This window comes from Ursus arctos, unplaced genomic scaffold (genome assembly GCF_023065955.2).
Source record: "Ursus arctos isolate Adak ecotype North America unplaced genomic scaffold, UrsArc2.0 scaffold_27, whole genome shotgun sequence".
Classification (NCBI taxonomy): domain Eukaryota; kingdom Metazoa; phylum Chordata; class Mammalia; order Carnivora; family Ursidae; genus Ursus; species Ursus arctos.
This window is the reverse complement of record NW_026622952.1, coordinates 13344602-13365718: the sequence shown is the minus strand read 5'-3', so window position 1 is coordinate 13365718 and position 21117 is coordinate 13344602. Positions and strand designations below refer to the sequence as shown.

Below are 21117 nucleotides of genomic sequence, written 5' to 3'. Positions count from 1 at the left end.
TCTAACAATACAAAGCAGCAAGACTTTTTTTTTTTTTTTGTATTCTATGTTAAAGATACTGGTTTATGGCTACTCAGATCTGGAAGCAAAGCTCTTAATGACCTGGATAACCTCTCTCCAATTTACTAAGTTAATCATGGCATACTATATATTAGGAAGAATGCATAACACAAAACATCCATTATTAATTGATTCCTTGAGCAACCAAGTCACATTCTACTTTCAGTCTAGCAAAGACTTCTTAACTGGAGTAGCAGCCAAAACAGGAGACACAGCAGTTACTAGGACATGAATATGTAATCTTTCAGAAATTCTAAACTAGGATAATGACATATCTCCCGTGAAATTCGATTCATTATTTTTGTTCCTATTATCACAGGGAGTTATAATCAATTATGCTATTATTTTATATTCAGAAAAAAGGGACCAAGTCTTCAAGATGTTCCTAAATCATTAGCTGTTCTATATCCAAGAATACAACTTTCTCAAAATGCTTTTTGTGGTCTATTACAAATAAAGTAAATGATATCCTCATAAGATAGCTCTTCAGGTACCCTGCACCCACCTCACAAATCAGTTTAAGCAATTATCTTCCATGTAAGTGAAAATTTAGGTGCAATTGCAAAAAAAGCAATTAAAGAATTTGAAAAACAAGATGCAATTTACTAACACTATAAACTACTTTTATAATCAATATAGCTTTACTGAATTAAAAATTATCTCAGGGGCGCCTGGGTAGCGCAGTCGTTAGGCGTCTGCCTTCGGCTCGGGGCGTGATCCCGGCGTTCCGGGATCGAGTCCCACATCGGGCTCCTCCGCTGGGAGCCTGCTTCTTCCTCTCCCTCTCCCCTGCTGTGTTCCCTCTCTCACTGGCTGTCTCTCTATCACATAAATAAATAAAATCTTTAAAAAAAAAAAAAAAAAAAAAAATTATCTCAAAACTCATGTGAAAAAGTTAAGTTTGAAGTAGTCTTTTTTAAATGGAATAAAAAGGTATCAGAACCAATGTGACCAGGTAATTGGCATTGTTGCATTCTCTATCCTTAAATTCTTTGAAATTACTTAAATTATTAAATATTATTTAAATATTTTAATTAAATTTATTTAAACATTTTTAATTTCATTATTTAAAAATGAAACTCCCAAATTAACTTCATTGATTTCTGGCTTACAATCTGAATTTAGAGAGTGCCTACTTAACAACTTATAGATACGTAAGCCAATTTATAGAGAAGTTAGTTTCTCTAAACAAGCTTATACATATATATGTGTGTGTGTGTGTGCTCGTGTGTATGCATGTATATATATACAAGCATACACACACACCTGCACACACACACACATATATATATACATACATACACACACGGAAAGTTTAAGCATTAGAAACTTTTAGGACATGCACATTCTCACCCTCACAACAACAAAGCATTTTCATCATTTTAAGTGCTTTGCTCAGTCTAAAAATGCACTAATAATATCTTTGTTGTTTAACTGCATATGCACAGAAAGACCGAAGCTTTCAGGACACAAAGAGTAGGAGGGTTTGGTTTGTTTTTCTAAGCAGTATAGTGTATGAGCGGATGAGCAATGCATTTATGAAAATAAAATAAGCATGAAACAGGACGCCCCTTGAAGAAACTAATAAAAAAAATCAGGCAAAATAGCAGCATGGTAGTGAAAAATAACTGGCTTAAAGTCAGACACCTGAGTTCAAGTCCTGCCTCTGTTGCTAACTAGGTGTGAGATTTTGAGCTGGTTATTTGACTCTCTAAACTTTGGTTTCCTCATCTATAAAGTGACAACAATAACAGCAATCTCATAAAGTCATTGTGAAGACCAAATGACGACAGACCATGTAATGTGCTGAACATGCTGCATGGTACAAAGTAAGCACTCAAAAGTTACAACTATTCGGGCACATGGGCGGCTCAGTCAGTTCAGTGTGGGACTCTTGGTTTTGGCTCCGGTCATGATCTCAGTGTTGTGAGATGGAGCCCCCCCATCTGGCTCTGTGCTCAGGGTGGAATCTACTTCAGATTCTTTCTCCCTTTCCCTCTACCCCTCCCCGCTCGTGCACTCTCTCTCTCAAGTAAATAAAATCTTTAAACAAAAAAAGTTTCAACTATTACTGATGTTATTGCAACAACTGAAAAGAATTCTATACAAGAATTTCAGAGCCATAGGGGCGCCTAGGTGGCTCAGTCAATTAAGTGTCTGCCTTCGGCTCAGGTCATGATCTCAGGGTCCTGGGATTGAGCCCCACATTGGGCTCCTTGCTCAGTGGGGAGCCTGCTTCTCCCTCTGTCTGCTGCTTCCCCTGCTTGTGCTCTCTGTCAAATAAATAAATAAAATCTTTAAAAAAATATTATAATAATTCCAGAGCCATGGGCACGACTCCCAGATTTACCACTGACTTCGGCAAGGGTTTCTCCTGGCCTCGGCTTTTTTTTTTTTTTCCTACTAAAATATGAGATGTAGAGGGCTACACGATGTTAGACTCTCTTCTAACTTAAAAAAATTCCCACCTTACTACTAGAAAGTCCCTTTGCCAGTGACCTGCAAATGATGAAAACTCAACATAAATGCGATCTTTCGCCTCCAACATTCTAGAAGGTCACAGTTAAGAATGCTGCTTCCACAACTAGAAAACAGAATAAAGTAAATGCATTTATTAAACTTAAAGGAACAACGGTTATTTATTTTCACTTCAGAAATGAACAGAATCTTTCAGAAGTTTGTGGTGCCTTATGACGTTTAAAACTTATAAACCAGAGCGAAGCCTGGACATAACATAGAGGCTGTTTATGAGAAAGGAGATCACACATCCTGGTTTCCAGGGACACTCCCAGCTTATGCTGTCAATCGCGGCATAAATACTGATAGCTCGCAATCTCTAATGTTCAAAAGCAAACTGATTTGGACAATAAACTATAGTGTCACCTTGTTACATCAAGTTCTTAATTCATGAAACTCTTACACTTTAAGTTGGAAAACTTGGTTTCTTTGGAAATAAGTACCAAGTTTTGTTAAAACAAGCAAAAACTATAAATTAACCTCGTGATTATAAATTTAGGAAAGGTGCAGCACCTACACATTGAGAGAATTGTAACTGTTCCATCTGCTTCTAAATTTGGGTCATGTTGCTAATTCTAACTTTGTACTGCATAATATCATGCTTCATTCATTCGTTCACTCATTTCAAGCAGTTATTGTTCACATTATTCAAGCAGCGTCTATATATGCTATCTTTGGGAAAGGGTGAGGGAGGGAGGAATGGAAAGAATCGATATGTCTCATGGATATCACAGTACCTTTTATTTGAATTTTACAGAATTTTAAGACTATATTGAGCTTTCTGCCTAGCTGCTCTTTCTGAGACTCACTTTGTCTGATTCTCTCCAAATGGGAATCTTTATGCCAAGTGGTTTAGTGATTTCTTTGCTATTTTTAAATGTATTGAAATCATATGGTGTGAAGCTGCAACAGTTGTCCCAGCGTGATTGCAACTGGAAAGAGGAGAAAAGCACGGAGAACAGTGAGGAAAATGAGAGTCCTACAACCACCAGGTGGCATTTCTCACCACTTAGCTAATCAACAGGATTCATGAAAACACTAGGGGGAAAAGGTTTTCTCAGCCATTGCTTGACAAACACCCTGTGCTATACTGAGTCATTGCAAGAAATGAAAATGATCCAATAGAGTCCACAGCCAGGCATAATAAAAGATTTAATTCACCACTGAAAAGTGTTTAAGAGCTGCATAAAATATTTAAAGCTCCTCTAACAATCCTTTTAGAATCAAAGGCCTCAGAAAGGATTACAGAAAGCAATCTTCCTATTTTCCAAAAGCTTACTTTAAATCCATACTAAATTAATGGAAAACAGTCCTCGAGACACACTGAGCCTCCTGACTTTCACCGTACAAATATCTTGTTGCTCTATTAACTGTACTATTAACACTGTTAACCTTTTTTTATTATTTGTACTGTTCCACACACCATTTACTGTTTGATACTATTGCTTCTACTTTTATAGGTATGGATCTAAATTTCTTTACTGCACCATGAGCTACTTCAGGGCAGAAATGATGTTTTATACTTCTTTCACATCACTTGCTTGAGAAATCAGCATGGTGTCCCACTGTGAAGCTACGGCCCAACTCCACCACTCCCTGCGTGGGAAAGTGACGTCTCTGATTCTCCACTTTCTCATTGGAATTGAGTGCTATTAAAAAACAGCAAAGGAGGGGAGCCTGGGTGGCACAGTGGTTGGGCGTCTGCCTTCGGCTCAGGGCGTGATCTCGGCGTTATGGGATCGAGCCCCACATCAGGCTCCTCTGCTGGGAGCTGCTTCTCCCTCTCCCACTCCCCCTGCTTGTGTTCCCTCTCTCGCTGGCTGTCTCTATCTCTGTCGAATAAATAAATAAAATCTTAAAAAAAAAAAAAAAAAACAGCAAAGGAATATGAGGAATGTTGAATGTTGGAGGGGGAAATTAATTTCAGATTTTTAATATGGTGGCCCAAGAGGCCTAAATGAAAAAGGAATATTTCAGCAAAGACTTGAGAGAAGTAAGGGATCACCCCATGTGAAAAGTATTCAGGAAGGCGCACCTGGGTGGCTCAGTTGGTTAAGCCTCCAACTCTTGGATTCACCTCAGGTCATGTGGGTCCTGAGATTAAGCCCCATGTCATCAGGCTCCACACTCAGCAGGGAGTCTGCTTGAAGATTTTCTCCATCTGCCCTCCCCCCGACCTGCACACAGGAACGTTCTCTCTCTCTAATAAATCAATCAATCAATCAATCTTTTTTAAAAATAACTATTCAAGATGCCTGGGTGGCTCAGTTGGTTAAGCGTCTGCCTTCGGCCCAGGTCATGATCCCAGGGTCCTGGGATCCAGTCCCACATCGGGCTCCCTGCTCAGCGGGGAGTCTGCTCCTCCCTCTGCCTAATGCTCCCCCTGCTTGTGTGCTCTCTGACAAATAAAGTATTTTTAAAAAATAAAAATAAGTATTCAGAGAGAGGGAAGAGTGGCAACAAAGCCCTATTGTAAGAGCATGCTCAGTGTCTGAAGAGTATCAAGGAGAAGAGTGAATGAGGAGACAAGTAGTAGAGAATGGAGTCAAAGACAAAATGGAAGACCAGATCACATAACACATTTGTCGTGACTTTTGTCGTTCTTTAGAGTGAAATGGTCTGCTGCTAGAGGATTTTCAGCAGAAGACATGACCTATCTGACTTATTATTCTAAAAGGATCACTCTAGGTGCTGTACTGAAATAGACTGAAGGAGGGAAAGAGTGACAACAGCAAGAACCAACGAGGAGGCTGCTTCAATAACGCACCAGCAAGGGCATTGGTGGCTTATACCAGGGCAGTGACAGGGATCGAGAGAGAGAAATTATTAGATTCAGTATATATTCTGAAGACCTCATGAGATTTCCTCATTGTTTAAATGTGGGGTGGGGTGGAGCGTGAGAAAAAGTGAAGAGTTGAACTATTTTGGCCTAAGCACCAGAAGGATGAGCTGCTATCAAATGACATGGGGGAAGCTGAGGGAAGAGCAGGTCTGGGATGGAGAGAAAATCAGAAAGTGAGCCAGAAGGATAGGTTAAGTTTGAGATGCCTATTAGGCATCTCAGTAGAAAAGATGGTTAAGAGGTAGTTACATTTAGGGGCGCCTGGGTGGCGCAGTCGTTAAAGCGTCTGCCTTCGGCTCAGGGCGTGATCCCGGCGTACCGGGATCGAGTCCCACATCGGGCTCCTCTGCTAGGAGCCTGCTTCTTCCTCTCCCACTCCCCCTGCTTGTGTTCCCTCTCTCGCTGGCTCTCTCTCTGTCACATAAATAAATAAAATCTTTAAAAAAAAAAAAAAAAGAGGTAGTTACATTTAAATAAACGTGTATGTGTGTGTGTATTCTATAAAATGGTTAAAATAAAAAATAGTGATAATACCAAATGCTAGCAAGGAGGCAGAGAAATTGGATCACTCACACATTGCTGGTATTAATGGAGGGTGGGTATATAAATTTGGGAGCTGTCAACATATAGATGGTATTCAAACCGTATGTTAGATGAAATGACCAGGGGCTTAAGTGCATATAGGAAAGAGAATAGGTCCAAAGACTAAGGTTTCAGGCATGCCAATGTGGAAAGTGCAGGAGATGAGATGAAACAAGCAGAGGAATCTCAGAATGAAGAGACGGAAGGAAGGAAGGAAGGAAGGAAGGAAGGAAGGAAGGAAGGAAGGAAGGAAGGAAGGAAACCAAGAGAATGTGCTAGCCTAGTGAAGAACTGTCTCAAAAAGTAACAGAGATATTAGTCTTGCTGGCTTGTTGGGAGGCTTAACCAAGATGAAAGCATTAACCCAGGGCCAGTCCCATAGGTGGCGTTCAATTCAGTCTAGTTTGATTCTTTCAGTATATACTTGCTAATTAGTACATTCAAGGGTCTTTTTTTGTTGGTTTGTTTTACTTTATTTTAATGTCTGCAATAACCAAATCTTTCTGAGAAGAGCTAACAGAAAGAACCTCTCAATTTTGCTACGTATAAGCATAATTAATATGCAATGGACATGAACTAGACAATTTACCAAAAGAATAACAATCTCTAATGCTTTTTCTTAAGAGTTTACTTGTAAACTATTAAATCTTGGGCTCAGAGGACATGATAGCTTCACTACTACCAGGAAAACATAAATATAAATCAACCTTGTTTATTCATTCAAAATTAATACAGTAGACTAGAGAACCCAGAAACAGATTCACCCAAATATACCCAAATGATTTTTAACAGAGTGTCAAAAGCAATTCAACAGAAGGGGGACAGCCTTTTCAACAAATGGCTTGGAGCAACTGGACATTTACAGGCAAAAAAAAAAAAAAAAAAAAAGAACCTCAATCTAACCCTCACACCTTACACAAAACTTAATTCAAAATGAATCATGGACTTAAATGTAAAACATAATACTATTAAAATTTTAGGGAAAAATCATAAGAGGAAATCTTCAGGATCTAGGATTAGGTGAAGAGCACAAGAGAAAAAACTGATAAACTGGACTTCATCAAAATTAAAAATGTTTGCTATATGAAAGACACTGGGAAGACAATGAAAAGGCAGCTATAAACTGAAAGAAAATATTTATAAACCACATATCTGACCAAGGATTCATATTTAGAATAAAACACTTTAGGGGCACCTGGGTGGCACAGCAGTTAAGCGTCTGCCTTTGGCTCAGGGCGTGATCTCGGCGTTATGGGATCGAGCCCCACATCAGGCTCCTCTGCTATGAGCCTGCTTCTTCCTCTCCCACTCCCCCTGCTTGTGTTCCCTCTCTCGCTGGCTGTCTCTATCTCTGTTGAATAAATAAAATCTTAAAAAAAAAAAAAAAACACTTTAAACAGTTAAAAGAAAGTTCCAATGAGATCAGGCATTTCACAAAAGAGGCAATTTGTACATGAAAAGATGTCATCATTAGCCATTAGAGAAATGAAAATTAAAAACAACAGGATAGGGGCACTCGGGTGGCTCTGTCGGTGGAGCGTCCAATTCTTGGTTTCCGCTAAAGTGTCGGGCTCCTCACTCAGCAGAGTCTACTTGGGATTCCTTCCCCCTCCCCCTCTGCTCTTCCCCTTGCTCACGCTCTCTCTCTCTCTCTCTAATAAATAAATAAAATCTTTTAAAAAAACACAACAGAATAACACTGCACACTTAATCAAAATGGCTAACATAAAGAATACTGAAAACACCAAATGCAGGCAAGGATGAAGAGAAATGGAGTCATTCAGACACTGCTGGCAGGAATGTAAAATGGTACAGCCACTCTGGCAAATAATTTGGCAGTTCCTTAAAGACTAAACCTGCACTTACTATAGCACCAGCAATTGTAATCCTGGGCATCTACTCCAGAGAAATTAAAACTTATGGTCACAGTTTGTTTACTCAGCAACTGAAGGACCTTCGGGTTGTACACAAATATCATAGCAGCACTGTTCACAATAGCCCCAAAGTGGAAACAACACAAAAGTTCTCCAACAGGTAAATGGTTAAACAAACTGCTATAACAGACTACTATGCAGCAATACAAAGCAACAAACTTTTGATTTACACACCAACTTGAATGGATCACAAGGGAATTATGCTGAGTGAAAAAGCGCCAATTCCAAAAGGTGACAAACTGTATGATTCCATTTATACAATATTCTCAAAATAAAATTATAAAGATGGAGACCAGACCGGTGGTCACCAGAAGTTAGGGTGAGGGGTGGGGGGAATGGTGGGTGTGGCTGCAAAAGGACAGCCCCAGGAGCCTTGTGCTAATGGAGCAGTTCTGTAACTTAACTTCAGTGGTAGTTTTACAAATCTACATATGGGATAGAAATGTAGAGAACAATACACACACATGTACTTATAAAACCAGTGAAATAAGGATAAACTGTGAAGAGGTGCCTGGATAGCCCAGTCAATTAAGCATCCAGCTCTCGATTTCGGCGCAGGTCATGATCTCAGGGTTGTGGGATCAAGCCCTGTGTAGGGCTCTGCACTCAGTGGGGAGTCTGCTTAGGATTCTTTCCCTTTGCCCCCTCCTACCACTCATGCTCTCTTTCTCTCTCAAATGAATAAATAAATCTTTAATTAAGAAAAAAAGAATTGTAGGGGTGCCTGGGTAGCTCAGTCATTAAGTGTCTGCCTTTGGCTCAGGGCGTGACCCCAGAGTCCTGGGATCAAGCCCCACATCAGGCTCCTCCGCTGGGAGCGTACTTCTTCCTCTCCCACTCCCCCTGCTTGTGTTCCCTCTCTCGCTGGCTGTCTCTCTCTCTGTCAAATAAATAAATAAAATCTTTAAAAAAAAAAAAAGAACTGTAAAGACCGTACCAATGTCATATTCCTAGTTTTGATATTGCACTACAGTTATACATGGTATTACCATCGGGGAAACTGAAAGGTACATAGAATCGCTCTGTACATTTTTTTTTTAATAACTGCCTGTGACTCCACAGTTTTTAAAAAAAAAATAAGATGGTTGCCATTATTGTAAATTTTTAAGATGTCCATATAAAACATGCCATTCATGTAGAATACTCATGTAGAAATCTGCTATTCTTTATAACTAGGGAAGAAAGTAGAATTCTAGTTCTAAAAACTTTACTAAAACCTCACTGGAATAGTTCATTTTTCGGGTTTTCAATATGATGCAAGAAGAAGTAACCATGATTTCACAGCATCCTAGAGTAAAAGGACACATGCATAAGAGCTCATTGAGAAGGCATGGCATCTAATCATGGTTCTAAAGTCGTGTCTGTGCTCTACAGGTCAAATCCGGCCCATAGCCTGTTTTGTTATGGCTCACAAGCAAACACTTTTTACATTTTTAAAGGGTTGTAAAAAAGAAACAAAGAAAAACGTGACAGAGACCGCATGTGGCCCATAAAGCCTAAAACATTTATTATCTGGTTCTTTCAGAAAAAGTTTGCCAACCCCTATTGTATAGTATTCCACAATAAATTACATGCTAACCTTAGAAGAAAGCCCAAGTTAGAATTTTTTTTTAAACCTTTCCCTTGCTTTCACTAAACATTTGCCCTTCCATAGAGAAGCCTTCAGCCTTCTGGCAATTCCCTGATCCTGGACTCTCCTTTGATAAGAATGTCACTTCAAGATGTTTGCACTTGGCAAGCTTACCGATGGGAGTATTGCCTTTAGGAAGCCCAAACTCCGGAAGGAACTTCTAAAATCATGTCCCCATTCAGAAATACAGTGAGCCTCATCCACAGCAATAAGTGTGATACCTACAAAAGTGAAAAATATAAAAACGGGGGAAATAAAGTTCAAAAAGAAGTCATGAATTCATCTAAGTCAATATCACCTTCACTTAGAATACATAAATATTACAGAAAGGAGAAAAAATAATTCAAATCAAAATATTTGGTTTATATAAAAATATAAACATAAATGACATCAGGTAACTAAACCTCATTAGGAGAATAGAGGATGGGAGATATATGGGTCAAGGCATATGGATAAAAGAAGGAAACATTTATATATTATTCAAACAACATTATTTATTAGATTTCAGCTTTCATCATTACTCCTCAAAGAAATGAATTACTTACTATTACTGTGCCCTCAAAACCATCACTCATGAACCATTTGCAATGATAATGCCTTAAAAAAGAAGAGCTGGGGCTTTTTTCCTCTTTGGTAATACTTTCAATTTTATCTCATGGATTAGCTACCAAAAGAGATTAAAGAGCACATTCCTGCTGAGACAAGGTGCACCATCATTGTCCATGACGGATCACATATCAGACAGCAGAGAGTTCCTCCGGGATGTCAATATTGGAAGACAGGATGATACCCACATTTTCTAATGTAAATGGTAAGAACTAAATCTCGGTATGTACAAGGTAGGTAAGAAGGAATATAATTCGTTCTTTCTTCCCCTAGCAACCCCTCTACTCTGTCCCCACACCACACACCCACACCAAAACAGAATCAATACTGTGTAGTAATGCATTTCAGAAAAGGGCTTTTTTGTATAACCATTAACCATTGAAATGTCTTCAGACATTTCAAAGTAAAGATAGCAGTGCTTTTGCCCTCCATTATCAAATTCATACTTAAGACAAAAATAATTTTTTCCATCATGGAGATGATCATTACTTGATACTTATTTGAGTATTAATGATTTTCTGCCATTAGGGGGGTGACTACAAATATCTGAACTAGAGTCAGACTACCTGAATGCAGAACCTGGCTCCACCACTAACAGCTGTATTACCTTAAGCAAGTTACTTAAGCTTCCAAGTGTCAGTTTCCCACAAAGAGAAGGTAGATATAGTAGTACCTAACATTTTTTAGTCACTCTAAAGATTAAGTTAGATCATAAAATACTAAGCTAGGAGGACCTAGCATAAAAGACAGCTCAATTAAAAACAAAACAAAACGCCAAACTATTACTATTACGGTTATTAAATGCCCACTATGATCCAAATACTTTTCTAGGAAAAGATTAATAAGATGAGAAGCTCACAATTCTAAAAGAGGAGACAGACAAGCAAATAAAACAATTACAATTCAATGAATTACCAAATACAATAGAGATGAAAGAGAAAGCAAAAAAATAAACCTACTAAATATGAATACAGGTTGATCAGCATCCAAATTCTCTGGCTGCTGATTCAATGTTACCACCAATTTTGGCTTTTGAAACTAAATGACCCAGATTTTAAATTAAATAGGTTAAAACAAACATGATGGCTCCTTCTTTATTTTACAACCTTCCTTAAAATTACTGGTTTAACTACCTACCTCCTAATGGAGCTGAACTTTGTCCCTTACCATCAGTTTACCAAGCTTTTGCTAACTTTCACTTTAAATTTGCAAGTCCAAGTGCCTGCCCAAGTCCTATACATATTTCATTTTGGCATATCTGCCACTCAAGTCTTATTTCTAAAGTCAAAAGACAATTATAAGTGTGTTTGGTTTTAAGGAGTCTCCATATAAAATTATGTTTGCTGCTTCTGTTATACACTCATACTACTTAAATAATGTAACACAAAAAGCATCAATCTGATTAGCTAAATGTCAGACTACCGTACAAACAGAATTCTGAGTAGATTCATTTTTGCAAGCATTTTATAATTTCCTACAAACAAAAGCCAAAGAAAAATATTTCAGGAAGAATTTATCCCTTTTTGTTCAACACTGAGTCAACCAAAGAGAACACGTTCACCCATGTTCTGCAGAGTATTCTGCTCTAATGATTGCAGTGTTCATAATTTAATCCATTACAAAAAATAAAAATAGAGAATTAGAACTAGCTGTCAAAGGATTTAAGAAAATACTTAAGTTAATAATTAATTAACTCCACCCCAGAAACAAAGCAAATATTAAAATGGAACAAAACATATCCAGCTCGCCATGGACACAAATCCTAGCTTTTGCTATAAAACCATAAAATTCATGTATTTAGGGTATTTAGGCCTAATCTAAAGTGAAATAGCCTTAAGAATTCCATACAATGTAATAGGAGACACACCAAATGTGTCTTCCATTAAAGACAAAACTATAATATGCCAAGAAGGGATAAGAAACTGATAATACATCACTGATAATGTATTTAAACAAATGTTAACTTCTGCCCTCATACTTTTGTTCATATTTAATACATACCAAAAAGAAACAAGTTTGTTTTCAATAGACTGTTACAAAAATTATTAAATGCATTCCTAGAGTTACATGCTACTAACCAACCATCAAATGAGATGTTGCCATGTTGAAAATTTACCTATCCAGAATTATTTTAACACATAATTATATAGTGAGATCATATAATATTAGGAAACTAAAACTGGTTGGTTCAACTGAATGTTTCAAAAAGCAGCAGCTACAACTGCAACTCTTGGGCAGCTTATTCCAGCTGTCAAGAAGGAAAAAATAAAGACAAAAATTTTTGAAGTACAGAAAAAAAGGGCACCAGCTACTAATTCTGTATTTACATTTTCTAGGAAATAAGCTCTAACTTACTATCTAACTTTTTAAAATCATACTCACTGGTGGCAAATAATCAAAGGTACTATGGTTTCCAACCCTAACTACATATCAGAATCACTCATGAACCTACAGGTGCCAGGGACCCACCCTGGGCATGTTGAACCAGAATTTTCAAGTTTGGAGGATACTACATTTTTCTAAAGTTGGAAAAGTGATTCTCACGAACAAGGGTGGAGAACCACTGTTGTGATTTAATTAAGATTCAGAATATAAAAAAAAGGAAACTATCATTTCATAGAATCGAAGATTCAACATTTGTTCAATAATACATTTAAATCCCTACGATGTGCCAGGTACTGCACTAGGGCATTTTTCTTTCCAAAAAAAGTTCATAGTCTAGCAGAAGAAAAGAGATACATAAACAGGCAATTATAATACAGGAGCCTAATTTCTATGGCAGAAGGAATTATAGGTACTAGGGGATAAGACTGGAAAGACACCAAGTTAGAAAGTCAGAGACTTCCTGGAGGAAATACTGTTTGAAATCAACTTTAGCAGAAGTGACATCCAATATCCATCCATATATTTAACTTTAAAATAGATACCTCAATTAAATAAGTACTTATAAAAAGATCCTATCATACCACTTACCAATATTAGCCTGAAGTTGCTGGAGTAGGCTCAAGTTACCTGAACAGAACTCTGGAGTCATGTATACAATCCGATATTTGCCTCTGTAAAAATAAACAAACAAAAAAAGAAATAGGAAAGGAAATATGCTACACTAAAGAAAACAATCATCCAGTGAACTACAACTCAAAACCATATCACCTGACAAATTTTTAAATAATACTTTATACCACTTAAAACTAAACAAATGTTATATGTATGTATATCCGCATACATGATTCCACTTCAACACAGCAAAATAAAAAGTGGCAAAGAGTACTCAGGGAGTACTCAGCATTAAGGTGACATTAGAAGCCAGGTTCTGATTTCCAACAGTCTAGCCCCAAAACTAGTGTTTGCGTTAAACGATCAAGTCTATGGTAAGCCTTTTTTTATGTGCCAGCAATCCACCCACATACTACCCTCCTTCTTGGAGAACTACAACCCACCACCCTACCACCGACTCCCTCCCCATGATTAAGCCCACAGTGCCCATGTTTCTCCTATGTATTTTGCTCTCTTGCCTAAATGTATCTTCTTGGGCCAGGGTTAGCCACTGTATCAATGTCAAATCAATTAGTCTCTGTCCTAGAATTTGGGGGATCTGACCAAGAAACAACCAATCAGTCTCTGCCAACGGCAAGATCTGTAATACGTGAAAAAAGGAGCTGCAGAGCAGTCTTCTCTATCTTGTGACTGGAAAAGCAGAAAATGCTCATCTCCTCAGAAAAATGAGAAAGACACATAGAGCCTATAAATAAAAGAAAGCCTTATTGTATTCTTGATATCCAATTCCAAGTCTCTTCCTAAGGAGTGGCTAACTTGTGTTTGGTGTGATCCACGAGACATTCCTATATCCTTAATATAAAATTCAGTATTTGCTTAAGCTAGCTTGACTTTTTTCTATTCTGGGCAGATAGGATCCTAACTAAGATAATGTTTGTAATAAAGGTTAGGTCTAGGGCATTTAAAATACATATTGTCTCCTTTTCATTCTACCAAGTGAAGACATAGATAAAGTTAAATAGAATGATAATGAATTTCCCTTATAAAAAGACTTTAAAATATTTTAAAATATTTCATCTGCTGTCTCCTTTTCATTCTACCAAGTGAAGACATAGATAAAGTTAAATAGAATGATAATGAATTTCCCTTATAAAAAGACTTTAAAATATTTCATCTGCTGTACGCTAGGCATGGTGCTTTCATTAGGAATTAGGAACAAAATAGATACGCTTTTAATCTCATGACATTAATCCAATATTCTAATTCACATAGGAAAACAGTATAAATAACAGGCTCTGATGTCAGACTGCCCAAGTTTTGAGTCTCAATTCTACTTCTTACAAGCTAAGTGATCTTAGCCGAATACTTAAGTTTAGTGTGCCTCAGTTTCTTCAGTGTAATTTGGTTATAAGAATTATAAGGACAGGGGTGCCTGGGTGGCACAGCGGTTAGGCATCTGCCTTCGGCTCAGGGCATGATCCCGGCGTTATGGGATAGAGCCCCACATCAGGCTCCTCCGCTATGAGCCTGCTTCTTCCTCTCCCACTCCCCCTGCTTGTGTTCCCTCTCTCACTGGCTGTCTCTATCTCTGTCAAATAAATAAATAAAATCTTTAAAAAAAAAAAAGAATTATAAGGACAGCTAATACAACAGATAATCTAAATTGAAGATAAATCCAATCAAATTCCAGCTGGCACTGGAGTAGAAAGGGTAATTTTGATATACGTTTGGAAATACAAAGGACCTAGAATAGACAAAACACTTTGAAAAAAAAAGAACAAAATTGGAAGACTTGCACTACCTGATTTCAAGGTTTATTATAAAGCTACAGTAATCAACACACCAAACCAGATGGGCAAACACATTGATAGAACAGAGAAGAAAGAGTGGAGCAATAGGCCCATAGATATGCAGTCATTTTCTTTTCGACAAAAGTACAAAGGCAATTCAGTGGAGAAAGAATAGTATCTTCAACAAATGGAGCAGGAACAATGGGATATCCTTATGAGAAAAATAAATTGTAATCAATAACAAGTATAATACACAAAATTTACATTAAATGGGTTGTAGGCCTAAATGTAAACCTTAAAATTGTAACAGTTTTAGGAGGAAATATAAAAGAAAGTCTTTGTGACCCTGAGTTAGGCAAAGGTTTCTTAGATTCCACACCAACAGCAAAATCCATAAAAGAACAAATTGACAGATTGGACTTCAAAATAAACAACTGCTGCTCTTCAAAAGAACTGTTCAGAGAATGAAAAGAGAAGTCACAAACTAGAAGAAAACGTTTGCAAAGCATATACCAAATAAAGAATTCGTATTCAGAATATATAAATGACTATCAAAACTCAATAAGGGAAAAACAACAATAAAGAACGGGCAACAGATATGAATAGACACTTCCTCAAAGAAGAAGCCTCAAAGATGGTCAATAAGTATATGAAAAGATGCTCGACCTCACTAGCCAGGAAGGACATGCAAATTAAAAGCACACTGAGATCCTATTAGAATGGCTAAAATTAAGACTGGCCACACCAAGTAATGGCAGAGAGGAGGAGGCATTGGAACTCTCAGACCCTGAGAGTGGGAATGTAAAATGGTACAATCACTCTCAGAAAGTCTGGCAGTTCCTTAAAAAGTCAACACAGAATAACCTATGACCCAGCAATTCCACTCATTGGCATATACACAAAGCATGAAAACATATCTCTATATAAAAACTTACACATAAACATTCACAGTACAATTATTCTAACAGCCCAGAAGCGGAAACAACCTAGATGTCCATCATTAAAGAATGGATAAACAAAATACGGTACGTCTGTTTCATCCATAAAAAGAAATCAAGTACTGACAACATTATGCTAAGTGAAAGATGCCAGACACAAAAGGCCATATACTATATAAGCCCATCTATATGAAATATGTAGAATAGGCAAATCATAGAGACAGAAAATAGATCAGTGGTTTGAAGGGATGTGGGGGGACGGACACTGGGGAGTGACTGCTTACTGGATACTGAGGTTTTTGGACGGTGAAGAAAATGTTCTGAAATTAGATACTGATTGCACAACATTATGAATGTAATAAAAGCCACTGAACTGTACACAATTAAAATGGTTAAAATCATGACTACTACATAAATTTATCTCAATCAGAAAAAAAAGTTAAATATATATTCACCACATGATCCAGTTATCCCACTCCTTGGTTTATACCAATGAAATGAAAACATATGTCCATACAAAGATGTGCATACAAATGTTCAGGGCAGCTTTATTTGTAACAGCCCCAAACTGGGAACGATGCAAATGTCTTATCAACAGCTGAACAGATGAAACGAATTGTGACATCTCCACATGATGTAATCTATTCAGCAATAAAAAAGGAATGAACTACTGATACATGTAATACTGAAACATCCATTTGAGATGGGTGAATCTCAAAGTAATTATGGTGTGGGATTTAAACCAGACAAAACGAGAGCACATATTGTATGACTAATTCTGTTTATGTACAATTTGAGGAAACGTAAGCTAACGTAGAGTGACAGAAAACAGATTAGTAATTACTTAGTGAGTGGGGAAAAGAAGGTAAGAAAAAGTGAGGGGAATGGATTACAAAAGGTACGAGTAAACTTCAAGGATGATGAATATATATTCATCATCTGGATTGTGGTGATGGTTTTGTGGGTGTTTATATGCCAAACTTACCAAATTAGGTATATTTTAAGTATGTAAAAATTATTGTTTGTCAACTATACTTCAATAGAGGTGATTTAAAATATTTAAAGAGAAAGAAAACATACATTCAAAAAAATTCTATAGGAATGTTCATAGCAGCTTTATTACTAATAGCCCTAAACTACAAACAGCTTAGGCATCTACTGATAAGGAAATGAAAAACAAACTATGGTATTTTCATACAATGACATATCACTCCGATATATTTTAAAAACTGTGGATACATACAACATGAAGTATTCTCAAAACATTTTTCTGAATGAAAGAAGTCTTATACAAAAGTTCATATTGTATGAATCCATTTACATGACGTTCTAGAACAGACAAAAGTATGGTAGAAAAAAATTAGACAGTGGTCTGCTTTAAAATGGAGAAAGGAGGACAGACTGGGAAGGGACATGAAAGAACTTTCTGGAGTGACAGTAATACCCCGTATCTTAACAGGGGTTTGGGTGATATATTTGTATGCATTTATCAAAATTCAGTAAATACATGTGTATATGTGTGTTTATTAATAAAATACATATGTTAATCTATATACACACATATATATTTTTGTGTGTGTTATTCTTATTAGGAATTATGCCGTGATAGGACTGGTGGGGCAAGAGCTCTAGAATCCAGTCCCTGCTCAGCCATTAATTCATTGAATGACTCTAGGCAAATTATTTTCTCTGGGCTTCAGTTTGCTCATCTGTAAAATGAGATAAAACTAGATATGTACTCTCCTAGTTCTTGTTCAAAACCAAAATTTTACAACAATATGAGTACAATGCTAACTTCACAGTCCATGAAAAATAATAGATTTAAGTTCCAAATATTTAAAAATGAACAATTCTGCAAATGCACTATAAAAACAAAATAAATTTTTTAATCATGAACTTTTGTCCACACATTAAATAAAAATTTTTATATAATATATAAATTATAATATATATTTTTATATATAATTTTGTATAAAATTCTCTTCCATACCATAGACACCCAACCACATAATCAGAAATCATATAAATTACTCACGACTTAATATCTTCTAGAACACTTTTTGACTGTGCTGATCCCAGAAAACAAGCTGGAACATTGGACATTCTGTAAGAAGAAAAACAGATATTCTGGAGCCATGTACACCCTACAAAGACCAACTTCATTCTTAAGGACTAAGGAAATACAATGATGAACAGTCTTCTTTGCAATCCTCACTCTTTTTGTAACTCACTAATTTGATAAACAAATTCCTTCAAAGGCCATATTAGAAAGCAGGTTGTTACGGCAGGTTTTTCAGAAAGATGGTAAGGTCAGGTTAAAGAGGTTTAAAATTTTTCTGTAACTAAAAATTATACTTCCATGTATACCCTTCATACCAAGCTAAAGAGCAAAGGTAACCAAAAGAGAAAAGAATTTTGAGATATGGATGTAAACTGCTTAGAGTTTACTGTTAAAAAATTTTTATTGGGACCATCTGGTAGCCTTGGATTATAGAGAACTCAAGAAAGAAGATAAGTCCTTCCACCAAAGGGCCATTTATCTCTAAAACAGAGCAACATTTACAGAAATGTGTTACTGGGGACTGGATTTTAACATACGTGATAGATTACACGTTTCCTTCATGCAAGAAAAAAAAAACGGTGATAATGTAGCAATGAAAACATTACTGGGGCACCTGGCTGGCCGAGTGGGAAGAGCCTACGACTCTTCATCTCGGGGTTTTAAGTTCAAGCCCCACATTGGGTGTAGAGATTACATAAAATGGAAGGAAAGGAGGGAGGGAGGGAGAGAAGGAGGCTGAGAGGGATGAGAGGGAGGGAGGGAGGAAGGAAGAAAACATTACTTACTTAAGCTGGAGCACTTGGTCTTCCATCAAAGAAATAAGAGGAGAGATGACAAGGCCAATCCTGCCTGAATATACAGGTGGGTACTGGAAGCACAAACTCTTTCCATATCCTGGAAATAAAAATAATACACTGATAGAAATAAAAATTAAGCCTTGGGGGCGCCTGGGTGGCACAGCGGTTAAGCGTCTGCCTTCGGCTCAGGGCCTGATCCCAGCGTTATGGGATCAAGCCTCACATCAGGCTCCTCCGCTATGAGCCTGCTTCTTCCTCTCCCATTCCCCCTGCTTGTGTTCCCCCTCTCGCTGGCTGTCTCTATCTCTGTCAAATAAATAAACAAAATCTTTAAAAAAAAAAAATTAAGCCTTGGTACTTTGATTTCTTCTTACAATGTACTTGTGTGAGATGAATGGTCCCTACTAAAATGCTATCCTCCTAAGAGCTAATTCCGGCATAAATTTGAGCATCTAATCTCAGATCACTCTCTTCTGTATTTTACAGCATTTGCATTTGTATTTATATTTTGAGAGTGTAATAAAAGATCACGTATTTCAAGACCTTTAAGCTTTATATTTTAGAGGACTAAGTTATTACTTAACTACAACTTACCAGTTGCCATCACAACAACATTATCTCTTCCTTCTTCCAAAACAGAATGAATCACCTTCCACTGAACCCTGGAGGGTAAAAAGCAAAAGCCTACTTTGTTTTACTAACAAGAAACCCAAGGACAAGTGGAAACACGTTTAATTTTTTCACTATCTCAAATAGAAATTTTTTCTAGAAAATTATATTTATTATTTTATTTTAGATTGCATGTATTTATTTTATTTTAGAAAGCACACATGTGCAAGCAGAGGGAGAGGCAGAAGGAGAGGGAGAGAATCTCAAGCACATTGCACGTTAAGCACGGAGCCATCGAGGGGCTCAATCTTACCACCTGGAGATCATGACTGAAGTCAAAACCAAGAGTCAGAAATTCAACAGATTGACCCACCCAGGCACCCCTCTAATAAAATTTCTTTTACATTTTTGAGCTTCAATATATGTATAAATTTATTGATTAAAATAAATAAAAGAGGGGCACCTGGGTGGCTCAGTCAGTTAAGTATCTAACTTGATTTTGGCTCAGGTTATGATCTCAGGGTTGTGAGATGGAGCCCCACATAGGGCTCTGCGATGGGCATAGAGCCTGCTTAAGAGTCTCTCTCTCCCTCTCTCTTTGCCCCCCCCCCACTTGCACGCGTGTGCGCTCGCTCTCTCAAATAAATAAATAAATAAATAAATAATAAAATCTCCTGAGGCAAGGATTGCCTGGGAAGGGGCATGAGGGAACTTTCTGGAGTGACTGTAATGTTCCATATTTGACTAAAGGGTTAGGCTGCATGGGTGCACGCATGTACCCTTAAGATGTGCAAATGCACATTTAAGGTTTGACCATTTCCTTGTATATAAATTTTACATCAAAAGAAATAAACCATAAATATTTAACTATAGTTAATGATTTATACACTGAAGTATTTAGGGAGACAAATAATCATGTCCAGTCTACCTTGAGATGCATTTTTTCTAAATTAGGCAGATTAAGGAATGGATAGAGAGGTGATAAATGGATATATGATAAAGCAAGTATACAAAAATGTTGAATATACAAGAATTCATAGTAAAAAAAAGTTCTTTCACCTTTCCTATGTCTTTGAAAATTTTTTAAATAAAATGTTGAGGGAAAAATCAATAGGAAAGGTGATCTTCTGATGTGCTAATAATGACCTATTTTTTTCTTATGTGAGTGCTGATTACACAGGGTGCCTAGTTTGTAAAAATTCATTGATCTGTACATTCACGTGCACTTTTCTGTATGTAGGACATAGTTTAATAAAAAAAAAAAAAATTTAAGATCAAAGAAAAGAAGAAAGAAATGCTTCCATGGGTTAAATTTTAAATTTGCAGAATAGGAAAAATCCAGTCTAGATTTTTACATTCTTATTAGTTTTATTCAAAATTACTTGTTCCTCACCTCATTTTTATTCATCTCATTTTAATACTTATAAATGTGCCCCTTTAGATATAAATACATTTGAATATATTAAAACTGATAAGATTATCACTGTTCTTCAAACTGTTATCTCATGAATTTCTATTACATCAGCATGCTTTGGACAATAAGTTGTATGAAACAGACACGCAGATACTTATTTAATGAAAACAAGTCAACATTAAATTAAGATTAATTTATTAATGTGTTTCAACTAGTATCTACACAGAACTCTCTATGGTAAAGAAAACCATTTTCCTCTCTTATAAAAACAATTTGTAGATATGAATTTTAAATAAATATTATTTTAAAATAACTTTGTAGTCACTTACAGGAAATACA

The 21117-nt window shown here is 36.8% G+C and overlaps 1 protein-coding gene across 7 annotated transcripts in view; it reads right to left on the bottom strand.

Annotated features, from left to right (window-relative positions):
* WRN (WRN RecQ like helicase) overlaps positions 1 to 21117 on the bottom strand; it is a 141515-nt gene that overhangs the window by 54609 nt on the left and 65789 nt on the right. For all 7 annotated transcript variants that reach the window (XM_026508385.4, XM_026508387.4, XM_057303390.1 and 4 more), the window contains 5 exons: positions 19350 to 19417; positions 18744 to 18852; positions 17932 to 18000; positions 13145 to 13227; positions 9680 to 9786 (listed from right to left, as the gene is read on the bottom strand). In XM_026508385.4, coding sequence (XP_026364170.2) covers positions 9680 to 9786; positions 13145 to 13227; positions 17932 to 18000; positions 18744 to 18852; positions 19350 to 19417 — 436 coding nt within the window. The remainder of the gene's footprint in view (positions 1 to 9679; positions 9787 to 13144; positions 13228 to 17931; positions 18001 to 18743; positions 18853 to 19349; positions 19418 to 21117) is intronic.